Here is a 24,924-nt window from a genome sequence, read left to right on the forward strand (position 1 = left end):
TGTCCCTTAGTTCAATGTAGATTTCAAGAAGACACGTCACATGTTGTTATTACACTGTATATCCCTTCATGCCTTATCAGAAAGATGTTCTGATGTGCCTCTTGTTTCAATATAGATTCAAGACACGTCACATGTTGTTTGTAGTTGTATTTGTATTTTATTTATTTATATAGCGCACCAGGCCCAGGGGCAACCGGGCGCATCACATAGTTACAGCAAGATAAAAGCAGACAGAGCAGTATTTACAGATTGACAGGTCTATTACAAAGTATGCAAGCAAAATAATAATAATAAGAGGCCAAGCAGCAAATATATACAGGGTACGTCTGAGTACAGGTTAAACAGTGAGTCCAGTGTTAGATGTCTTGGGAGGACAACCAAGCTTTGGTAAGGTGTTTGAATCTCAGAAAGGAGGGTTCTGCTCTGAGCTCATTGGGGAGTGAGTTCCATAATTTAGCTGCCATAATGGGGAAGCTGGTTCCACCTGATCTTTGGAGGTTAAATCGAGGGATGACAAGGCAGTTGGCTTGGGTCATTCTGCGAGGTCTAGTGGAACTGTGGAAGGCAAATCTGTTAGGTAGGTAGCAAGGAGCTTGGCTATGAAGGCATTTATGGGTAAGAGTCAGGGATTTCAAAGAAATTCGGTGTGGGATTGAGAGCCAGTGAAGGTTACGTCTAGTGTCAGATATGTGTTGGCACCTGGGAATGTTAAGGGCCGCTCTGATAGCATTGTTTTGGACAATTTGTAGCTTGTTTAAGTTACAGTGATTAGTGCCTAGGTACAGGGCGTTGCAGTAATCAACCTTTGATAGTACAAGGGTCCTAGCCAGGGTCACACAGTTGGCTGTAGAGAGAGTTAGTATAGGATACAGCTTTTTGTGCATTATCAGAAATATGTTCTGATATGTCCCTTAGTTCAATATAGATTTCAAGAAGACAATTCACATGTTATTACAGGGTATATCCCTTCATGCATTATCAGAAAGATGTTCTGATATGCCTATTGGTTCAATAAAGATTTCAAGAAGATACTTCACGTTGTTATTAAGGGGTACAGCTCTTTGCACATTAACAGGAAGATGGTTTGCTATGCTTCTTGGTTGCACCCAGTTTTTTAACCTTTCGGACAAACGTACACCAACTCAATATAGGGAAGCAGTTGCTATGGAAAATGAACACTCTTATGGGATATCTTAACAGAATGTCTGATTATAGGGCATGGCTCTTCTCCATACATAGGTGGAGATGCTGCCATGAGGACCATTAGCACACTCTCTAGTGAAAGGAGGAGTGCAGGAGCTATACAATGAGGAAACAGGTGTAAGGTTTCCACCTGGTCAATATTTTACCCACTCAACCAAAGCCAGGAAGAACCATTCCAAAATCGTAAAGAGCCAACTCCTGTCTGTTTCTTTTTGAGGGATTTGTCCCTGTCCTTGTGCCGTAAGTGTTTCTTCTGTGTTTGTCTCCCTCCTGTGTCCCACCTCATGCCCCCCCCACTGGCTACTGGTGCCCTTTACTTTGGGCACCTACGGCGAAGGACTCCAAGGCAAAGGACAGCTCCAGTGGAAGCAACTCCAGATGGTGTCTTCCAGTGTCAGCCGTAGAACCAAGAAGCCTGCAGCTATCAACTTGCTGCTACCAACCAGCGATATGAAGTGCGGTCGGGGGGGGGGGGGAGCAATCACTGAATCCCACTAAACTGACCCTCCCCTCAAATTATTCCTATTTTTACTTACACCACCACCCACTTATTCCTGATTCCATTTGACTTGTTTAGCCACCCTGCACATTTCCCTAGGAACGTCACATTTGCATTGCTGCTGTGTTCAAAACAAGGCCTTTTTCCCTCTTTTTAGAAAAGTCGAGTTAGGGTGGTTTGTGCATTGCTGCTCTGTTCAAAACTAGGCCTTTTCCCCACTTTTAGAAAAGCCGAATCTGGGTGGTTGTTGCATTGCTGCTGTGCTCAAAACAAGGCCCTTTCCCCTCTTCTTATAAAAGGTGAATGGGAGTGGTTTTTGCATTGCTTCTGTGTTCATAACTACGCCCTTTTTCCTCTTTTTAGAATAGTCAAATCTGGGTTGTTATTGCAGTGGGGTTACTGTTCTATTGTGATCTTACCTCATTAGGATCTCTCCCACTCTCTAGGTCCCCACCCCGCACAGGGTACTGTTGCACTTGTGTCTCTCCTGTCTGCTCCTCCTGTGTGTTCCCTACAATGTGACCCCCCACTCTCCCTGCACTTCCTGCATTGTGTGGCGCTGCGCTGTGTTTCTCTTTCTCTACCTCCTCGATCTACTTTCCACATCGCACCCTCTATGGTGCTTTCCGCCTCTCCCATCTTCTCTAACTCCTATTCTATCTCCTACCCTATCCCTCTCACTAAGTCTGGAAGGAAGAAGTTCAAGAGAGACATCCTGGTCTCCAACCCTGGCCTCCCTATCACTGATACCTACATCAGTGCTTCCTCCAGAAAGGCTCTCATCGACATCCACTTTGTCGTTCCCTCGCCAATCCTATGGACCACTCACATGTCTCGTCTCTCTCTCTTATCTTTTCCTCTCCCATTTATGGTGGCACTTAGTGGGAGGTTCCCTGTCCTCCTTCCACTCCTCCAAGACCATCATTAATGTCTATCTGAATACCACTGTCTTGGTCCAGGACCCTCAGCCCAATCACCTCCTTTACGATAGGCTTTTCTTGCATTGTATCAACTTCCTTCATTCGCCTGCTACACCTGCTAGCACCTATCTGGCTCCTCTGCCAACGCCTTCCTCAGATGCCTCTCTGGCACCTCACCCTCTTCCTCACTGGCTACTATGCCACCTCCTGCTACAACCTCTGCCCACTCTCGGGCCCCTCTACCACTTCTGCTGGTTGGTCATCAAGCCGGTACCCTCACTCCGAAAGACCTTCAAATGTGGCAACCTGCTCCATGCCACTACTCTTAACTCTCGCTCTGCTCTCAAACACTCCTCTGACATCTGCCACCTCCTCGAAGAACTTAACCTGGATGTCCTCAATCTCAATGAGACATGGTTCATGGCCAGCTCTGTCACAAGTTGTGGCACACTCCTCCCTGATGGCTACAAGATACTCTCCAAGCCCAGAATCAACTGACCAAGAGGTGGAGTAGCCCTGATCTTTCGGAGTGGGTCCCTGCTTCTGTCATTCCTACGCATACCTATTCCTCCTTTGAATGCCTGGTCTGCAGGCTCTCTATGTCTTCTGGCCCCTCTCTGATGGTGGCCACCATCTACAGGCCTCCTGGCCAGGTTACCCTCTTCCTCTCAGAGTGGACTGACCTCTCCTACTCTACCTCTCAACTTCTCCTTGAAGACCTCAACATAAACCTGGATGCTTCTGATCCCTCATCTGCGCTTTTCCACAACCTCTCTCTCTCTCAATTCTACCCTCTGGTTCGACACACTCTGCCGGACACATCTTGGATGTTCTCATTTCCTCAGACATCCCAATCTGTAACCCTCTCACCACTCCTCTATCTTGAACTGTCCACTTCCTGCTTTCCTCTCACCTGAATCTCTCGTCCCTCAAGCAAAGCCCGCCCCAGCACTGCCACCTCCCTTCTCGGTCATTCAGCCCATGAAGCGTGTGTCAGTGGATGCCTTTGGCTCTACTTTTTCTGCTCCTCAGCTGACTCACACTCTGACATAGCCCTTTCTAAAATGCATATCTCTATCTCCAACACTCTGGACATCCTTGCCCCTGTCATGAGAGTCCATCTGAAGCCTACCTCCAAGCGCAACTGTTGGTAGGTCCACCTCACTGCCCTGAAACGCAAATTCAGGGTGGCTGAGAGGAAGTGGAGGGCTTCAGGAGCATCCTCTGACAAAGTGGCCTTCTGCCTGCTCCAAAGGCAATACAGACTTTCTGTCTTGTCCAAGAATAGTGTCCATATCCAAGCCTGCGTCTCTGCGGCCTCCAACAACACGGCCAAACTCTCTAAAATCTGAAAGGAGCTGGCCAATCCTACTGCAGTCTCTACCTCTCCTGTTCCCTCCCAAGCCCTCTGCAGAGCCTTGGCTACTCATTTCATCACTAAAGCTCAGACCATCCTGTCCACCCTCTCCTCCTCTACCTCCTCCTCCACTCCTGGCATGCCTGTGGCCATCTCTCCTCCTCCTTTCTCCTCCTTTCCCTTGTTCACCACAGATGATGTTTCTAGACAATTCTGATCCATGAAAGCCTCATCAAAGCAGGTTCTCCCCTGCTCATCCAGAACCATCAAGGACCATATTGACACCCTTGCTCCGGCCATGAATGATTTCTGCAATAACTCCTTTGCCACTGTAACCTTCCCCTTCCCCTTAAGCACTCCCTTGTGCACCCCCTTCTAAAGAAGCCCTCTGCGATCCTTCCTTACCGGCTAACTCTCGCTGGATCTCCATCACCCCTTTCCTGGGCAAAATCTTGCAAAAAAAGCTGTCCACATCCCAGCTTAATCTGCACACTGAATCTGTTGGTTGTCTCCACAGCAATCAATCTGGCTTCAGAGCTGCCAGAAGCACAGCAACTGCTCTCCTGAACCCCTGTGAAGACCTGCTCTCTAACCTTGACTCTAATCTTCCTTCTGTCCGCATTCTCCTCAATATTCCTCTGCTTTGTATATGGTCAACCATGCTATCCTGATCAATCACCTCTGTTGTGATAACCTGAGTATCACTGATCAGATCCTGGCCTGGCTGACCTCCTTTCTCACTGACCAACCCTCTCAGGTCCAACTGGGGGCATTTCCTCTCCTCTATCTCTCTCTCTCTCTCTCTACTTGTGGTATTCCCCAGGGGTCTGACTTTACCTCCCTGGCTTTTCAACCACTACCTGGCGCCTCTTGCCCACCGCATTGCCACTTTCTGCTCCAACTTTCAGTCTTATGCGGATAACACCCAGCTCACTTTCAGGCTCCCCTCAGCCTTCCCCTTCTCTCATGCCAGACTGTCTTGCCGCAATTCAGGAATGGTGTGCTGCTAATGATCTCTGCCTTAATGCCAGTAAGACTGAGATCCTCCTCATTGGAACACCAGCCCCCTCCTTTACACTCTCTCTCTCTCTGGCAGCCGACTCTGGGCCCTCTTCCTGCTCCTACCTGTGAGGCTAAGAACTTTGGTGTCATCTTCGACTCCACCCTCTCCTTCTCTCCTCACATCTCTGACGTCTCTATGAAGTCAAACTATCAGCTGTACCTCCTCAGAGGTATTCTTCCTTTCCTCACTTTCCTCCAGAAGCTCACTGTCTCCAGAGCTCTGGTCTTCTCTAGGCTGGACTACTGCAACAGCCTCTTTCAAAACCTGCGTGCCTCTACTCTCCGACCTCTACAACTTATCCAGAACAGGACTGCAAGACTTTTCCTTGGCCTCAAGCCCAGGGATCGTATCTCTCCAGCTCTGTTATCTCTTCACTGGTTCCCTGTGGCAGCAAGGATCAACTTCAAGACCCTTTGCATCATCCACAAGGCTTTCTGGGGCCTGGGACTGCACTACCTTCAACTCTCTCTTCCTAAACATCTCCCTTCTTGAGCTCTCTGCTCATCCACTTCCAACTCTCTGATGGTCAGATGCTTTTCCAAGCAGAGAGGTGGGGGCATATATCTCTCTTCGGCTGGGGTCTCACTCTGCAACAGCCTCCCTGCCTCTCTCAAACTTGAACAGAACCACCTCCGGTTCTGGAAGCAACTCAAGGCCTTCCTTTTCACTTCAGCTTCCTCTCTTCCTCTCCCCTGCTGATGTCCCGACTACTCCACGCACTAGTCACCTGACTAACCTCTGAACTCGCGTCCAGGCTCCTGCATGCCCAGTTGCCCTCGCACTGCCTCCAGACTCCCACAGCACTTATGGTCTGTATCTGCAACCCTACAGTCCCTTCTCTGTGCACTTATGAGCCACTTGCTGGCTGCACCTATTGAGTTACCTGCACTTCTCCCTCCCACTTCCCTGTGCAATCTGAATAACACAAGGCCTAGTAAGATTGTTGTTTTGTCCTCCTTCTATTTCCCCCTCGTAGTCTTGTCGAGCATAGAAACATTTGTTTACAGGTGCGTTATAAATGCCATATCATATCACTTCTGTTAAATGTACAGTTGTAACCCTGCCTCTAGAAGGTAAAGAAATTGTTGACGTCCACCAGGAGTTTAAGGGCCGTTTAATTAACGCTAGATCAGCTGGGGCACACCGTTATGATATTTGTCATACTGCAGGAAATGCTCCCTGATTTGTTATGCGTGACTGAGACATGGTTCTCTGCAAACGCTGATCCGGATAATCAGCTCAAATCTGCATCTCCTTAGATCCAGCTCCTCTTCATGTTTTAAAGGCTATCCCTTCTAAAGCTATTTCCTTGTTTACAACAGCCCTGCTAAATTCATTCTCCTCAGGGGTGATTCAAAATTCTTTGAAACATGTGCTGGTTACTCCTCTTTTAAAGTCTTTTAATCTGTCATGGTCGCCCTTTTGGATGATTTAGCTTTGCTTTAGGACTGTGGAGGGGTTGGAGTGTTGATACTTCTTGACCTCTCCGCGGCCTTTGATACAGTCGACCATAGCTCGCCTTGTTTATGGCAGAACGTACCCAGACTGTTTCTTTTCGGCCTGTCGCTCCTCCCCCTCTTCTATTTCTTGTGGGGTGCCGCAAATCTCGGCTCTCTCTCCACTTTTGTTTAATATGTATCTTCGCTCACTTGCAGATCTCATTGCGGAGTCTGGGGTTCGCTTATCTACATATGCTGATGAAACTCAGCTGGTGTTTCAGCTGAATTCCCGGACCAGTGAGCCTCCTGGTAAACTGAGAGACGGTGTACCCTCCATTGGCAAATTAATGTCTGCTAACTGGTTAAAGCTCAATGGGGAAAAAACAAAGTTAATGTGTTCGGCCCCCAGACTGCTGTTAACACTTGGAGCCCCCAGTTTTTTCGCCAGACACCCTTGGTGAATGCCCTATCCCCAGTATGTCAGTAAAAAGTCTAGGGGGGACGCTTCTTCCTTCTAGTTCCTGTGAAGCTCAAATAGCAACAGTTTGCAACACAGGTTTTGGGAAACTCAAAGTATTGAAGAAGATTCTTCCACTACTCCCCGGTGAGTGCCAAATTAAAATAGTTACTTCGGCAACCATGAGATCTCTGGACTACTGTAATGGGGTCTACCTGGGACAGCCAAAACAACAGGTCCGCAGGTTGCAAGTATTTCATAAATCTGCAGCCAGGCTAGCCCTTAACGCTCCCAGGTTGACCCCGTCTGTGGCCCTGTTACAACTTCATTGGCTGCCGGTGAAGGCCCGAGTGGAGTTTAAAACCCTCTCTGTGACACACCGGGCTCTTCATGGCACAGACGAGATTCATTGAAAAAATAAGCTGGAGCATTATTACCCTACCAGCACCCTTCGATCACCTTCTCATGCACGGTACCTCACTATCAACGTGCTCGACTCTGGGGCCGTTCTGAAATGGGCTTCCGCTCTTCCTCGGGGAAATTGAAGAATATCTGCATTTCTGCAAAACTCTTAAAACTCATCTGTTTTGTAGAGGAGCAGCCAACTGCCCCTGCATGAAGTCTCGCCCCCCCTACTACCTGTATGCTGGCAGCCTGCAATTGTGCCATGCATGACACCAGCAGTTATGGCTATTCCACGTCGAATCTTCAAGAAAAGGTATCCACTAAGAAAACCCTATCAGATGTATTCCCGAAGAGATGACAACCTCTTGGAGGAGATTCCCAAACGAATATGAAAAAGTGAGAAAGAGAAGTTGGTGACGTCACAAGAAACGAGCATGACGCACTGAGAAGACTGGCTGAAGAAGAGAATGTATGAACCTTATAGAAACTGATGACGGAGTAAAGAATCGGGACAACTTTCATGTGGGAAACAAAGACTTTGTGTGTGACGCACTGAAGAAAATGCAACCGGGTCAATAACTGTACAGATGCAGCAACGCAAGTAGACTAAGTAAACATAGAAGCTGGCTGTACATAGTGAATAGACTGCAGGCAGAGCCGCCATTATATAGAAGCTGGACATTGGTGTCGCAATTTTAGTACGTTCAAACCATGAAGAGAAGGGCTGAAAGCTGTGTTGCAGAAGAGAATTAGCTGGGAGCACAAAAGAATCGGGAAGGGCTGTACGGCCTGGCATGAAGACTGAAGGGCAGTTTTAAGACTGGTTATCTATTCTTGAAGACAGAGAACGTGAGAAGCTGAATTCTCCCTTGATAAGGTGCAACGAAAGAACACCATGAGTGTCAAGTTTTATTTATTCAAGACAATTAAATGCTGCAAAATGGGCCAAATTGCGGTCTCCTATTATGTGAGTCCAGGATGAAAATAGAGTTGGGCACGCAGTTCCAGAACTATGATAAGCGTGTGCTCACACTCCCTTATATTCCAAGAGCAGAGAATATATTGCACGGCCAATTTCAAAGACAATCTTCATGGTAGAAGGCATGGGTGATGAGAGATGAAGGGCGAATTGGGTGGAGAGGTGAAGCCAAGTTCACCCCCTGGCACCTGGGGTATGAGTTTACGTGCTACTAGTGAGCCAAATGTTCCAGAAGGGCACGAGCGTGCCAACCAATCGTAGAGGGCCATATAACAAAGGGCCTTATAGTTTGAGAGCCAATGGGGTACTGTTTTTCTAATAATATATTTGGATGACTTGCACTAGGGGTGGGCATGAGTTGTCCACCTGCTTCTAGAGACCCAATCACAACCCGACCTCTTATAGAAAGTATACTTAGATGTTCCCCTTGAACCAACCACAACCCCCTGTAGGTTTTTCTTATTTGACACTTAGTATGATATCACGTATAACAAGTTTTTATTATAAAAGTGTTGTTTTTTATTAAATTCTTCGAGAGCTGTGCGACGTCTGTTGATGTGCGATGTAACTCCCAGTTTTAGAAAATCGATAAAACAGTAAATGAACTTTGCCATCTTCCTGAGTTGGTTTGATTACTTGGTGTAAAGAGTTACTCTGCTTCCCATCCAACTGCATGATACACTACCCGCCATGGGCCCCAAGATCAGTTTTAACATATTTTCACTGCTCATTTGGTCCTTCTCCCTGCTGGATTACCCTTTTGTTGCCTAGCACCTAGACGCCAATGGGCTGCAGTTGCGCTTTAAACATTCTGTTACAATACAATACAAGCAATGCCTCTTGCCATTTACCCAAGTCCTAAGATCGCATGTGCTACAGAATCTCGAAGAGGCGTTGGAGGGCACTGAGGGAGTCTTTTGGTATTGGATGGTGAGTCTTCCATCACGAGTGAAAAACCGCTAGGGCTGGGCTCCTAGGTGGCAGATTCTGGTCTCTACTGCCTGATATTGCGAACACTGGTTACTTTAGCAATTGTCCCAGCAATGTGGTATCTTCACCATCTACTCAATGTAGCACCGGTTTGGCAGTCAGGATACAGCAAGGATTGCAATGTCAGGTTGTGGATGGGAGAAAGGTGGTGCAAATTCTGAAGCTACGGGGATCTATACAGAGCGGTGGTCTTTGCCTTTTACTCACTTAGTTTCCTAAAGGGGCACTGGCGCCCACAACAGAACATAAATCCTCAAGTTTCAAAGCATTATTTATAAAGAAATTCCCTGTCAATCTTCCATGCACTTGCCCAGCAAGGTGTTTTTATACAGCACCCTAACAGACGTCACTAGTCCCTAATGCTTATAAACACCCATCTTCCAGACCACGTAGATAATCGTGTGTATGTGGACTGACAGTAGCATCATTCACCCTAGTTCCCTCCGCCCGCTGCCAGCTCTAGCTCACAAACTAAACAGGCATATCCATATGGGAAACAGGCAAAGGAACTTGGGCAAAGCTGCCATTTTAGGAGGCGAGCATTCCAAGTGAAATGCATCAGTCACACCAACACCCCTCCGCAAACTTTTCCCACTCAAATATTGGTAGTCTGGCAACCTCTTTCATCAATGGTATCACTGCCCTGTTTTATTTGAAATGCTTGGCACCTCAAATGTGAATTTATCCAGGGTTCTTTTCCTGTTTTTACCCATTGTATGTCTCAATCTAGGCTTCTAGGCTTCCAGGCATTTTGTTTTCATGAGAGATATCCACATATTCTTAAGATCTTTCTTCTCTGAAGCATTGTCCTCATTTTCTCTGGTACTTCCCTGTCTTTCAAGTTCTGACTTACTGTATTATACAGTGTCTTGGTACCCCGATGTTACGATGCAGATAAAATAAACACAAGGTTTGGCTGTGCCCACAGACGTTCGCAGAGGTGAACGTATGTACAAGACAACAAGTGTGACAAGTGACCTGTAAGTAGCCAGTTTAAACAATAGGGATAATACAACCGCAATAAAGAGTAGAAAAGGTTGCGCCACACAAGTAGGGCAAAGACGTAGAGTAGAATCAACCGCTTAGGAGTTTGCAGCATATCCAGATAGGGTTACACAAATAGCATAGAGATGAGCATAGTTAGGAGTAGGTATCAGCATACATGGGCTGGGAACAAACGTATGGTGGCATGCAATGCAGGAGACACAAAGAATATTAACATGGCAGAGAGTGAACCAGAGTACCGCCATTTCAGACAGAACTGTGAAAGGCCTTTATTCTGAAAGCTGAATCCAGACATCAAACTGCTTTGCACACAGTTCTGAGCCTCACGTTGTTCAAGTAAAGCAAAGGGCCCCAACAGGGAATTGAAACCGCTAGGTAACATTTCTCAGAACTGCACAGCATGTAACTCTAGAAGTTAATGATTTTTTATTGGTAGCAGTGGGAAAATACAGATATCCTTGATCTCCAGGCACAGATACTATGCCAAGCAGGCCTTTAATAAATAGACACACAGAGCATCAAACATGGGTTGGAATAGCAGAAAACTCAGTAAAAATAAAAAAATGTGTTCTGGCAGGTCAAGGTCTCCGGCTTGGGAATGGGAAGGGAATGAACGTATTCAAATTGAATTATAGCAGTCCGCCCATCTCTTCTTCCTCACCACGCATCCTGGCATCACTAAGCAAACTACCGACCAATTAGGATTGTGTCTGCCAGGTTGGCTGCCATAGTATAGCGTCAACCAATGAAAATCTAGCATGAAGTGTAACATTTTTTTGTAGCATGAACTTAGAAGGAAACATCAGTTAAAGAATATCCAATAGTAGTAGCCTTTTCTCACAGAACATATAGGTATTATATCTTATTAACCAATAGTGTGAGTAAATAAAAGTGTTTTCTTATCACTAACCATGACGCCATTTATGACGCGTTTTCATTTAAAAGCTTGTGTTCTACATTATCACAACCGAGAATGCTTTTTTTTTATTCCCCCGGCCGTTCAAGTTTGAATAAAGCTGAAAGTATTCTCGTGCACTTGTATTTACTCACTTTTCTTGAGTTTGTTTTATTATTGATTATCGAACGGGACCAACTTAACACTGACATGAATATGGTGTGAACTTAAGGTCTTGTAATTGGAGAAAGGACTGTAACTTGAACGAGCAGCGTGTGATCCGTTTCCATGTACATGTTATGGCTCATAGAGTAAGTGTGCAATAACCCACATCGGCGCGCCTCTTCCCTCTACTCACCATCACCCAGGAAGAGGATGAGGTTCTTGGCCCGGTGTTTGATGGGCTCCAGCTTCAGTGCTGCTTGGATAGCATCGCCTGCTTTCTGGTTCCAGAACGCTGCTGTCTTTTCGGCCGCTTCGATAATCCATGCAAATAGAAGAGATCAAGAGTTTCAAAAATGAATTATTGGGGAGTATAGTATTTCAGATACATTTCAATTTAAGCAGTTATTTTCAGAAAAGCTATGTTGACCCTCTCATCCGACTCTGGAGGTAAACTTAATAAAGCTCCTTGGCCATAGTAACCCTGAGGAGATAGTCACCAGGATGTGCTCACCATCACATGGCTCCATGTTTAGTGCAAAGTCAAAGGTTACAACGAATGGTACTAATAAGAGACATTTACTGAAAACCACAGATTACTTTAGTAATCTAGAAAGTTTAAATAGCTAGAATAAACTTCATACAACAAACAACCAGAGTTTTGCAAAAGGTGCAAGCGCATAATGGTGCTATCAGAATAACAACCTTGTCAAACTGGTTTGTGTGGGGAACATGAAAAATACATAGCCACAGTTGTCAATACCCAGAATTACATTGCCTCATGTGGGTACAAATTTTACAATTGGTCATGCTATGCATATTGCACAACAACACATTCTTCTAAAGTGTTGATAACCATGCTAGGCCGTCTGAGACTTTAAATTCCCTAATCGGATGACATCATGTAGACATGAACCATAAGTCTAAATATCTATGGATGTCGACACTTGGTGTTTCGGCCCTATGCAATGGAGTCCACTCACCTGTGGTGTCTCCTAAATCGGTATAAAGGACCTTCCTCAGGACACAAAGAACTTTTATTTCAAAAGGAGTCAAATTCATGCACTTCTTGAACCAGAGATTTTCAATCCAAATAAATTATTATTTGGTGTTCCATGCAAGCACTGGGCTTGTTCATTATTTAATCAAGCGTAGAGCTGGCCTTGATTTCTTTGAAGGTTCCTCCGACCACAACCATTTTTGTGCTGCTTATTTTAATTTCTTTCTTATCAACACTAGAGGTGTGCTTCTTATCATGCACTCCTCTGGATTCAGAGGTTTTAGTGATTATGTAGATGGCCCTTAGCTTCATAGTTCTGAGCACTTCCTTGGTGCTTATGCTCCAAGACCATCTGCCTTCAAAGTGGAAAATGCTTCCTCCTCTGCTTCGCCCATTGCACTTGTTTGCCGAAACGGAGGAGGAAGACGACAAACATTGATGCTACACTGGGACGGGCACAGCAATATACAGTAAAGATCGAGGAAGGACTAAGTGTGTTCCAGAGCAGCGAGGGAAGCTGGCATCCGTCCAGCAGGACCTTGGAAATACAAACCTGTGCTGTCTGAAGCATCGAGATACAGTTGGTCTCAGAAGGAGAAGGAGAAAGGAACCACTTGAGCCGGTGTAAACCCCGACCCCCTGCAGAAGCAGGAAAAAAGGAAAAAAAATTAATGTGGTATATAAAACACGCCGATACCACCAAAGCCACGGCTCCATGGAACCACACAGACCGAATAGGAGTTAAGCAAGAATATGTGCTGAACCAACAGCAATTTGAGACCCCAGGAAAAAACAGCATCATCCCCCAGTGAAGTTACAGGTAACAGGAGTTGCGGGAAAGCTGGGTGGGGTACAGGGAGCCCCAAGAGTCATGTATTCTTTGCAAGTGAGCTCCCCAGGCACAATAGTGATACCCAGAGATCCAAGAGTCAGGTATTCCTCTGGAGTGATCTCCCTCTCACAGTGGGAACCCAACACATGTGAAAGATACCAAAAGGACGAGGAGCTGTCAGGGAGTAATCTACCCAATACTCAATATATCAACGGTCCTGACAAAGTGCCAGCATTAAGAAGAAGAGCTGATGAAGCCTTAACTCTGCTGTTTGCAAATCCTTGGGAGGAAATGAAGAGACTTCTAAAAACGTGTACAAAGGACTATCAAGGAACGGTCTACAACACTCTTCAGATACACCAGGAGAAGGCAGTCATTCTCCTGGTCTAAGTGTACTTGGTAAATCAGACCCTATTGCATGAGACTGCTGTCAAATCAGCCTCAGACTGGCCTTTTTCACCAGGAGAAGGAAGCCATTCTCCTGGTGGCTTTGATAAGAAGTTCATTGAATCCCTTTTCAGTGTATTTCTTAGTTGTAGGGATAGAATAATTGGTTGAGCCAGAGGACAGTATTTTGGTTTCTGACTTACATCCTGATGAGCAACCATGTTATTCTGTGTTGAGGTTGGGAAAAAAACTCTAAGAATAGGGAGAGACGGGTTTTTCACTTTATTTTGAATAAAAGTCCATAGCTAAAATGATAACGCTTTGTCAGCCGCCTTACTCCATCAGAGCACAATACAGAGTCCAGTGCAAGAAATCATCATACCATATGCAGGAAAGGATCAGAGTCCAGTGCAAGGAATCATCGTACGATATGCAGGAAATGATCAGAGTCCAGTGCTTGAAATCATCATACCATATGCAGGAAATGATCAGAGTCCAGTGCAAGGAATCATCATACCATATGCAGGAAATGATCAGAGTCCAGTGCAAGGAATCATCATACCATATGCAGGAAATGATCCGAGTCCAGTGCAAGAAATCATCATACCATATGCAGGAAAGGATCAGAGTCCAGTGCAAGGAATCATCGTCCCATATGCAGGAAATGATCAGTGTCCAGTGCAAGAAATCATCGTACCATATGCAGGAAATGATCAGAGTCCAGTGCAAGGAATCATCGTACCATATGCAGGAAATGATCAGAGTCCAGTGCCAGGAATCATCATACCATATGCAGGAAATGATCAGAGTCCAGTGCAGGAAATCATCATACCATATGCAGGAAATGATCAGAGTCCAATGCAAGGAATCATCATACCATATGCAGGAAATGATCAGAGTCCAGTGCAAGGAATCATCATACCATATGCAGGAAATGATCAGAGTCCAGTGCAGGAAATCATCATACCATATGCAGGAAATGATCCGAGTCCAGTGCAGGAAATCATAATACCATATGCAGGAAATGATCAGATTACATGCAGTGAGCCTTCAGAATATTATTTAGACGAAATGAGAAGAGTAGAATGCAAGGCATTATCATGGTACAATCCAGGGAATTACTAGAGAAGAATTTAATAAATCTGTAAACACTAAGGCAACTCGGGGGGAGCATGGACGCAGGGTATTAATGGTTAAGAGTGGCAACCTCAGGTTCACCGGAAGTCAGAGATATAGCTCTTAGGGAAATCGCAGGGAGTGGTAGATTAAAGAATTGTTTTCACCATCGTGGTAAAGCAGAAGTGGTTCCTGAGAGGTCAAGCAGGGCTTCCGGCTGAACTTTAATAGTTCATCCGAATCGGCCCTCACTCAGCACTTCTCAGGGGTCTTGTGAACTGGTCCCTGTGAGGTCGTTTCCACCTAGCTGCTGGCAATAACTGCTATGATGCAAGTACTGTTTCCCCCGGCAACCATCTAATGTCTGCCTGTAACCCCCACTGATCTAAAATGCTTCCTCAAAAGCTAGGTCTGTGCTCAAGAAATGCCCAAAACTAAATATAATGAATAATAGAAATGAACGATGGACTATTGTCAAGCAGCAGACAGGAGAGATGTTGGCATTCAAGACAATGGGCCTCATTACAAGTCCGGCTGTAACCTGCCGGTTTTTCCGGCTCGGTTACCGCCGGACTCGTCTTACCATTCCGCCTCCGTGATTCCCAGAATTGCCGGGGCATTACGACCGCGGTGTCCCGGGAATTCCGGAGGCGGAATTCGGTAAATCCCCATTCCCATTGAGTCCCATAGGACTCAATGGGAATGGGGAAGTGGAAACACCGGCACAATCTCGTGATGGTGCTGGTGTTTCCACGTCCGCCTGCAGGCGGGCGGTGTTAAACCCGCCAGGTCAGACCTGGCAGGAACATCACCTCCCGCCTGCAGGGCTCGGGTTCGGGCGGTCCGGAATTAACAGTGGCGACCGGTTTACCGCCACTGTTATTTCCGGACCGCCCGACCTGTAATGAGGCCCAATTACTCTCAAAGAGAAAATTACACCAATAAGAATGTATTCACTAATATAAAAAAAGTATAAAGGGCTAACAGCCCATTGGGCATCTTGGCACTAGTGAGACAGAGAGAACAACAAAACCTAGCAGATGCAGAAGCGAAGATGTTTATCTGCATCCGGTGTTCAACACGCCGCATGTCGTCCTGAAGCAAGTTCTGAAGTCTATCTGAGTGTGGCCGGAGAGAACTCTGCAATCACAAAAGCAAATTTGAAATACTAGCAACTACAAGAGTGGATGGAAAGTAGGATCCATCACCGGAGGAAAAACTCCAGACAGCTGAGCAGGGCGATGGGGGACTAGATAAGTATTGGGTGGGGTGGTGGTAGTTATACAGCCAGTGGATATGTGGCGGTGGGTCTGGGGAGGAGGTGCCACGGTAAATGAATTATCTGGTCCAACATCAATGCTTCCATTGGCAACAGCATACTTCCGCACACATGTAAACAGGCCACGGTTGTGCTATTCTTATGAAATGCCAGTTTAGATCCATCAGTGCCTGCCAATTATTGCCCTACTTCTGCCCTTCCTCTGTTAAGATATCACTAAAAACGGTTGTAAAAAAACACAGCCTTTGGGTCTCCACATGATGTGCACTACGACTCCCATCAGCTCAGACCAGTGATTTCAATGGCGAGGGATCATGGAAGTCGTAGTCCAAACCATCGGGAGAACCACAGATTGTAGATCTCCATTCTAAGGAGTAGCCAGATAACTTGTGATGGCAACTTTAGACATGGGCATTTTGGTCAATCTTCTAGAGGCAGCAGATGAGGGACATCTAGCCCTGCTGATCCTTTTGGGCCTCTCTGCTGCCTTTGGTAGAGTGGAGCATGGCCTCTGCTCCTCAGACACCTGGCTGCTTGGACAGAAGCCAATGGGAACACCTGGGGTCGGTTCTCCTCATTTTTATCGAACCGAGTGCAGAGCGTATTGGTCTCCTGCTTGATTCTTCCGGCCCCACGACGGTATTACCCAAATTGACCTTTTACAATTTACCTTTTGTCCTAATTGACCTAATGCATAATTGACCTTTATATTATTTTAGTTATTTTATGTATGTATTGGGTTGGTTTTGTATTACAAATAATATAAGGGGATTGGGTGGGGGGGTTCAAGGGATTTTTGGATTGGGTGGAGAGTTGCAGGGGGTTTACCCCACATATATGGCCTAACTGACCTTTTAAATTAGGTCATTTCTCCCGGGGTCAATTCTCCCGAGATCAATTGTGAAAGGGTCAATTAGTATACATCCCCCCACGACATCTCTGATTTGTGGAATAACAGCGGGTTCTAGTGTCTCTGAGTTTAATCTGTCCATGAGCAATTACTAGACATGGCTATGGGGCATATACTGAACTGAGAATATTATGCAGATGTTACATGGATCATACTCAAAGGTACATGGAACCTTAAGCAAAATGAAGGTTATGGCGTTCGGGTCATATTAAAAACTAGAGGAGGTGATGTTGAAATCAATATAATGCATCCAAAGCTGCAGTCCGATAAGTCTGCACCATTGGCTATGCTGGTTAGGCCTGATGGGAATTGTAGTTCAAAACATCTGGGGAGCGATAGATTGCAGAACCCATGGCTAAACTCATGCACCTTAAATCACCCCTTAGAAATGTGAAGCGCCAGGTGACCTGTTAAGTCAATAACCCAGGGGGTGATTTTTTTTATGAAAAATTGCTCCCAGGACTTTAATGAGACTATCTAGCTGAATGAATGATGCCTCCCGTCTCATGTCACATAGAACTATTGGAATTAATGCCAGGGGGGTGTCCAGCCCATTATTATTAGTATGGGATTAATGGATATATGATATGTCATTTAGAAAGCGCCTGTAGAAACGTTTTTCTAGGAGCAAAAAGACAAGGAAGGGAAGACAGAAGGAGGACAAAACAATGATCTTACTAGGCCTTGTGTCATTCAGATCGTGCGGGGGTCGGGAGGAGAACTGCCAGGGGGGAGAGTGCAAAGGAACTCGTAGGTGCTGCCAGGGAGGTGGCTCATAAGTGCACAGAGTCGGGAGACTGTAGGGTTACAGATACAGTCCCTACGTGGTTGGGAGGCCCAGAGGCAGTGCAAGGGCAACTGGTCGTGCAGGGGCCTGGTCCTGTAAGTCCAGTGGGTGTCGAAGTTCGTATTCAGCGAAGACGTGGCTTCGAGAAGCGAAGAGTGCTTTACAGAGGTGTACAACAGTACAGATGCATAACGGAGCGCTTTTCAGAGGTAACAACAGAACAGAAATGCAGCGGGGGTGGGACATACAGAGGGGCACAGAGGAAGGGTACAGCTGTACAGGGTGGCGGGAGGGCAGGGGAAGGCGGCATCTAGTGAGTCAGGTGGCGAGAGGGGCGATGTGATGGCCTAGGTGTTGTGGTGGAGAGATTCCCTGAAGGGGTGGGTAGATTGACACCCACTGTGGGAAAGACATTTATCTTGGCAATGGTCAAAAAGGTTCTGGTGAACCTCCGATGTGTGGAAAACACCAGGATTAAGAGTATGAAGAGTGACCTTAAGAACACAGACCGCCTCTTGGATGCTAGAAGACAGCCAGCAGAGGATTTGGGCCACAACAAGGTGCTGCACTGCAGCAAAATTCATATTGCAGGGTGCAGTTCGCATGGAAGCTCGAGTCCCGAACCGTCCATGTTGTGTGAGGCCCGGGGATTTAATCAGTCCATGCAAGATTTCTCCTGTGCACGGAGCCTCTGAAGACGTGTGGGAAGGCGAGGGGGGCTGAATGATTGATTTACAAGGTCTGTGAGGGAGCATTTAGGTGAAATAAGAGGGCTTGTGGTTTTAGGATGGAGCGTTGACAAATTAAATGACCGCAGAGCCCTTAATGCATTGCTTGCTCCGAAGGGTTTTATATATGAGCCACTATCACAAGAACATTTCAGATATACAAATTCTGTGGTCGTTCTTATGCTCCCCAAATGCTTTTTGCTGTTATGCAAATCACCAGGGACCCACATCAGTGCTATTTATCCCGATCGCAGTCTCATAGGCAAGTTATTTACAAAACTAGGGTGATTTACTCATCAATTGAATTGTCTCAATACTGATTGAGAGAGTGGTTAATTTACAAACCCCAGAGAAGTTAATTTGCAATAGGCAGACTGAATGGAAACCAAGCCACCTGAGACCATGCTGAGTGATCCTCATTGTGAGTCCATGGGTCAGTCCCAGTGATCTTCCTTGTGAGTCCATGGCTCAGTCTCGGTGACCCTCATTGTGAGTCCATGGCTCAGTCCCGGTGACCCTCAATATGAGTCCATGGCTCAGTCCCGGTGACCCTAATTGTGAGTCCATGTCTCAGTCCCAGTGACCCTCATTGTGAGTCCATGGCTCAGTCCCTCCAGCTGCACTTGATTTGGTTCCCTGGGGAGATTGGGCACTGCATGACGTGGGCTGCGGCTCCGCCCTTGAATCCCTGCCCATATCTCTCTGACCATTACCATACCACCCAGGAAGGGGAGAGGCATTCCCAGAGATGCCATTCACTGTACACTTAAGAAAAAGGTGTCCTTATCGGAATGGGATCATGCTTAGGAAAATGGACCATAATCATTGTGCTCAAAGTTCTCCCCAGCCATTCTTGAGAAGTGTCCGCCGGCTAGCCTCTCTGTGGTCCAACACTGAGTTGGTCTTCCATGTTCCTGCTGTTCTTTGAGATCCTTAGAAACCTTGAGGTCAGAAATAAAGCCTTGTTGGCCATGCTAAGGAAAAGTAATTTGGGGCTACCTCGAAGTGCTGTGTTACCACTCTTCAAAGAAGCTGGGCATTACCTCCACGTCCACTCTTCCTCGTCACAATACTTACTTTATGAGGCACCCACCTCTGACACAGGACCTTCTTCAGGGAGAGGAGGGTCGTGAGTACTGTGACGAGGAAGAGTATGACTAGGAGTAATGAAGATTACCGGTAAGTAATCAGATCATTAGCGGTTGATCACCCGGCGGTAGCCTCTGCCCAGCACAGCCGCTGCATTGGTAGTACTGGGTAATCAAGGGGGCATAACCCATGCTGGTCTCGTCCTCTCCTGCACAGCCTGCTCCAGAAGCAGGGTCAGTACGTTGAAGCTGGTGGTGCAGTGAAGGAATCTACACCGTTGTAGAACCTTTCTGAGTGGTTATGCCGTAAGGGGCTTCCATGGCTCTCGCTGAGGTCTGGCATATGGAGGGGGGTTCACTGGACCCCACTCTGCCCAACAGAGGCCTCTTTCCAGTCAGTGATCCCATGTACTGCTGGGTCAGGAAAGAGGCTGCTCTCCCACCTTCTCCAGCTGAGTGCGATTAATTTCTATTTGCAGACCAAAGAGTATCTGGGGGGGGGTCATCCTGAGTTTAGTGGAAAGTAAAAGAATGACGGCAATTCCATTAGCGCCATTTTGGGAGAGTAACGGCCATTTTGGGACAGTGACTGTATAACCACCATTTGTCTGAATGATTTGGAACTAAATTCTTCATAATGCTAAAAATGGGTGGTTTACCACCTGCATTAATCCACCAAATTCCCAATAGATTGCTACAATGGGGATTAACAGCGCCATGCAGCCACTTAGTCTCGGGAGGATAGCTCAGGAGCAACGTGCTCGCATTGGAAGCAAGACGACACAGAGCCACACAGATTCGATCCCCGGGTCTGCCCTTAGAAACCTCAAGGTATTAAGCGCGTTATAAATAACCTATCATATCATATCATTGATAAAGCAGCGGTAAATCGGCCTGACTGCGCCTAGGTGGTAGCAGCGCGCGGTACAAGTCAACATAACAGACTGAGTGGCGAGCAATGGTAACTCATGTTGGTGGTATTTCTGTAGAAATACTGCCCTGCACCCCCCCTCCCCCCCAGTCTTCTTTGTAATGCGTCCTATTCCTGTTCTTTTTTGCATTGCGAAACATTGGCAGAACACAGCCTAGACATGGGCTGATGTTTACCCCACTACTAACGTGCACCGACCCCCCCCCCCCCCACTCGAGCTCGAGTTTAACATGTTTTTATAGTTGTTTCAGTCATTTTCTAAGGTTGCTGGTGAATGCGCTTACTTTTTGAATGAGTTTTCTAGAAATCAGCACTTTGGATTCTGGGAATTGTAGTTTCACTGTTTCCACCATGGTTATTGGTTTATACATTGAAATCATGCTGGCAGCTGCGATGCCGGGACTGGCTGTTGGTACAGTAACTACATAGTCCACTAGCTGCTACTCGCAGAGTTGCAGGTTCTCTGACCCAAATCCTACACTGCGTAAATCAGCACCGCCTGCACAGCTCAGGCAACGCAGCAACGAACTGCAGCTTAAACAAGCAATGTGTCCAGATATATGGGCTGTGTTGGTAATTCTTAATCTGTCAAAAAACTAACATGAAAATCAATTTGCAGTGCCATACGAGACAAAAGCCCGAAAGAAAGAAACCCTTAGTTGATTAACTCTTGGAATACGGATGATTTCATATAGTTGCCAACATCACCCATTCCAATCTGTCTGTGCTTATCCAAAACTATTTTTTTCTTTGCATTCTGGGTCTTGTAGTCGGAGTTTAATAATAGAAAAAGTGGAATAACACGTCCCAGAATGCAAAGAAAACAGGACTGGATAAGCACCTACAGATTGGAATGGGTCACGTTGCAACTATGCTTTAATCGGACCTCCTTGTCACATCCACAAGCATTCTGAACAGCAACTTAATTTAAAAAGTCTATGGTTAAAAAGCATGTTTACTGAACGTGAATCTGCTAATGGTCTTTGAAAACCCGAGGGCCCAGCCTCACTGAAAGCTCATCTTAACACACGTGTGCTATCTGCTAATGTACAGCCAAGCATACCAGGGACTTCATGCCAACAGTGCTTAGAGCACCTCATCAATGAAGCGACCATGCCTGTTCCCCCCATGCTGTCAATGGTGCTTTTACACACCATAAGTAGCGCGGTCGGGATAATCAGGCAGGTTATACTGTTCATGCTATATAATAGTGCCCGCTTACTTGCTTCCATAAAGACTAAAAGAAACATCTGGAATAAACTGCCACAATCCAATCAAAGATGGCAAAAGTGAACACCCTAAACAAAAATATTAATGGCTATTTAGTGTCCTAACGATATTATCTCAGTCTTTAAATATAGAGTGGTAAATATCTGGAGTAACCAGCACTACTCCATATTTACAATAAACACAATTGTTGGGGGTTAACTGTGTGTGGAGCGCTCAACTACCTGTAATCTCGTCAAAATGCAGCAGACAGTACACATGAGGTTCCCCTCGGTACCTCAAAAGTAATAGACAGTAGAAGTTTGTGGCGTGTACTAGTACTGCGCAAGTAGATCCGAATCACAGTCATCAATACTTTAAAGTTCCATTTCAGAATTCTTGACCACATTAGAGAATATATAAAGATGAAGCCATTGGATGTGCACAAGATGATTTATTCTAACGTTCAGCCGACACGTGTTTCGACCATTCGGTCGTTCTCAAGGCAGTCTGATAGTTCTGGATTTGATCCCCTAGTAATTCATGAGTAGCGATTCATGGATTAAATCAGTCGATAATGCGTTGAAAATATGGTTCCTTAATCGAAAATCACTATTTAGTGTCATTAGAGTTCATTGCTTGAAATGCCTTGGTGGAAGTTAATGAGAGGCACAATGGCCAGTATAAATCATCATGTTCCTATACGAAGGTATCAATACCTGTGGATCCAAGTTGCAGGGATGAAGCCCAAGCGATTTAAAGTATTGATGACTGTGTTTCAGGTCTACTTGCGCAGTACTAGTACACTCCACAAACTTCTACTCCATATTCACTCCACCACTGCGTTTTATTTCAGACTCTGAGATAGCTCAGAGAGTTGGGCGGTGGCTTAACACCTCTGTGTCCAGCCTTAGGACACTGAATCCAAGCACGTCAAGGCTCAACCCCTTCATCCTATCCAAGTCAATAAGCTGGGTACTCTTCCATTCCTTAATAAGAACCACCTAGAACAGCGCTTATAAGCGTTAGGAATCTGGCACAAAGCAAAATATAGACGCACAAAAATGGGACATTATTTTTAAATGGAGCCATTTAAATTACTCCATGAGATATTCACATGCTGCCTGGGAACCTCATGTGGAAGCGATCTCCGGACTCTGGACCTCACCTTCATTTTGTCAACATTAAAGTTGGACTGTGACGAGGGCACGCGCAGGTTTAGAGAACACCCCAGCCCAGCTTCTATGCAGCAGCAATGAGGGTGGGTTGGGACCGCGGATACCTGCCAAATGAGCTCCCTGGGGAACCCGGAGCTCAAACCCCCCACCCTCCCAACCCAGAAAAAGAAAAGTGAGAGACCAAACGATTGCAGCTATAGAATAGGGGTCTGAAACCTGTGCGTCTCCTGATGTTTTGGACTACAACTACCATCAGCCCTAGCCAGCATGGTCCATTGTAAGGGACCATGGGAGTCCTAGTCCGAGCATCTGCAGAGCTGCAGGCGTGTGGACCCCTTGGCTTATGATTATTCACCTGGTATTGGCAGCAGCACGCTGGAGCTCAGCGCCAAGAAGGGGAGCAGCAGTCCACACAGCGGCAGGAGCTTCATGGTGTTTCCCGGCGGGTAGGGGGGGCAGAGGGCTCTCCTCGAGGCAGCCTTGGGGACTAGGAGTTTGCTCTGCTACTTACACACCCATAAATCGCCCCTGGGTTTATGCTCCGACCTCACCTTTGCACCTCCATAAACCAACGAAGAAAAATGCCCACTGCAAGCGGAAAGGAGTCCCCTGTTCCCAGTATGCTATCAGCTGTCCCGAGGACTTTGTCAAGCAGGGTGTGAGGTGACTGTGGTCACAGGCCTGGAATTGGTGGCTCCACGTTGTTACACAATTCCGTTGGCTCATTTTGGTCGACCTAAATTCAACCTTTTATATGATATGATATGATAGGTTATTTATAGCGCACTTAATACCCTGAGGTTTCTAAGCGCAGACCCGGGAATCGAACCTGTGTTGCTCTGTGCCGTCTTGCTTCCAAGGTTAGCATGTAGCCCCTGAGCTATCCTCTTGCGACAAACATTTTTTTTTTTTTTTGTTTTGGGGATTCCCCCATGCCCTCCTCCCAACACAACGTCCCCTCTCACCCCACCACCTCTCTACTCAGCTACACCTTTCAGATGTCCGAACAAAATGAAAATCTAAAACAAAACGGTTCAGCAGTTATCAAGACAACAAAAAAGCTGTTTTCGCAATCCTCCCATTCCTTTTCCCATTGAGAAACGGGTGCTTTCATTGAACACGCATAGCGCAAAAACAAAACGGCAGACAAAAATGCACCTGATAAGAAACAATTTGGCCACAAAGTGATGTGTACGTTTCTTGGTTTGGCGTCAGACCGTGCAGTAGTTATTCACTAATTTGATGGAGAAGGGTGTTCCCCCAGTCTAACCAGCACAAAACAGAAATGTAACTGACCTCCTAGAGCCCATTGCAGGCCAAGAAACTACAAGGTCCCAGTCATCCATAACTTGAAAAAAATGTCAAAGCCCCAATATCAAATTCCAAATACATATAAGTTGTATATATATATATATATATATATATATATATATATTTATATTCATATTCAGTGAAGAAACGTTGTTAAAGGGACATTTTGATTAAGTTGCGCTACCAAAAAGCTATCAAATTCAGTGAAAAAACGTTAAAGGGACGTTATGGTTACAAGTAAAACCGAAAAACACCTGAAATTCACCAGTTATGGTAAGCTAAGCAACCAGAACTCGCGCCACCACCATGCACTGCTAAGACTAATACCCAGGACATCAAAGATGACATGACAAATGACATTCATGACATCACTGATGACATCACATGTCTGGCTACCCTTTCTTTGTTGCTCACTAACATATCTAGGCCAGGTGGTTTTCTTCATTGACAGTCAGGAAGTAAAAATGCAAAAGGTACTATGTTTGTATACCTTACTCTTCTCATTTGTACTTACGCTACTTTCCTTAGGATCCACTCACTTCATATATATATACATAAGGGAAGCAGCAGCTTTGATACACAGCAATCATGTCTGTGCATGAACTTAAGTAGTTAGGTTAGGAACACTTTCTGATAATGATGCTTTTTTTGCTTACTTTACTTTCCCTGTATATGCTCATAATTCTATGTATTGTGGTCGTTTATGTTTTGTGTGTAGTAGTACAACTATGGAGTAAAGAAGGCATTAAGTACTTATTACGTGTCACAGTGCATGTCGCATACTGCAGAGAATGCCT

General features: G+C 45.9%; 1 protein-coding gene across 1 annotated transcript in view; it reads right to left on the bottom strand.

The window, feature by feature from the left end:
* The window catches only part of LOC138493127 (intestinal-type alkaline phosphatase-like), a 233,907-nt gene extending 210,580 nt beyond the window's left edge, over window positions 1-23,327 (bottom strand). Inside the window, exons 1-2 of the mRNA XM_069620328.1 lie at window positions 23,172-23,327; window positions 11,571-11,687 (exon numbers count right to left, since the gene is read on the bottom strand). Coding sequence (XP_069476429.1) covers window positions 11,571-11,687; window positions 23,172-23,247 — 193 coding nt within the window. The 5' untranslated portion in view covers window positions 23,248-23,327. The remainder of the gene's footprint in view (window positions 1-11,570; window positions 11,688-23,171) is intronic.
* Between the last annotated feature and the right edge of the window lie 1,597 nt (window positions 23,328-24,924).

This window comes from Ambystoma mexicanum, chromosome 10, assembly GCF_040938575.1.
Source record: "Ambystoma mexicanum isolate Mex_15411 chromosome 10, UKY_AmexF1_1, whole genome shotgun sequence".
NCBI classification, from domain to species: Eukaryota; Metazoa; Chordata; class Amphibia; order Caudata; family Ambystomatidae; genus Ambystoma; species Ambystoma mexicanum.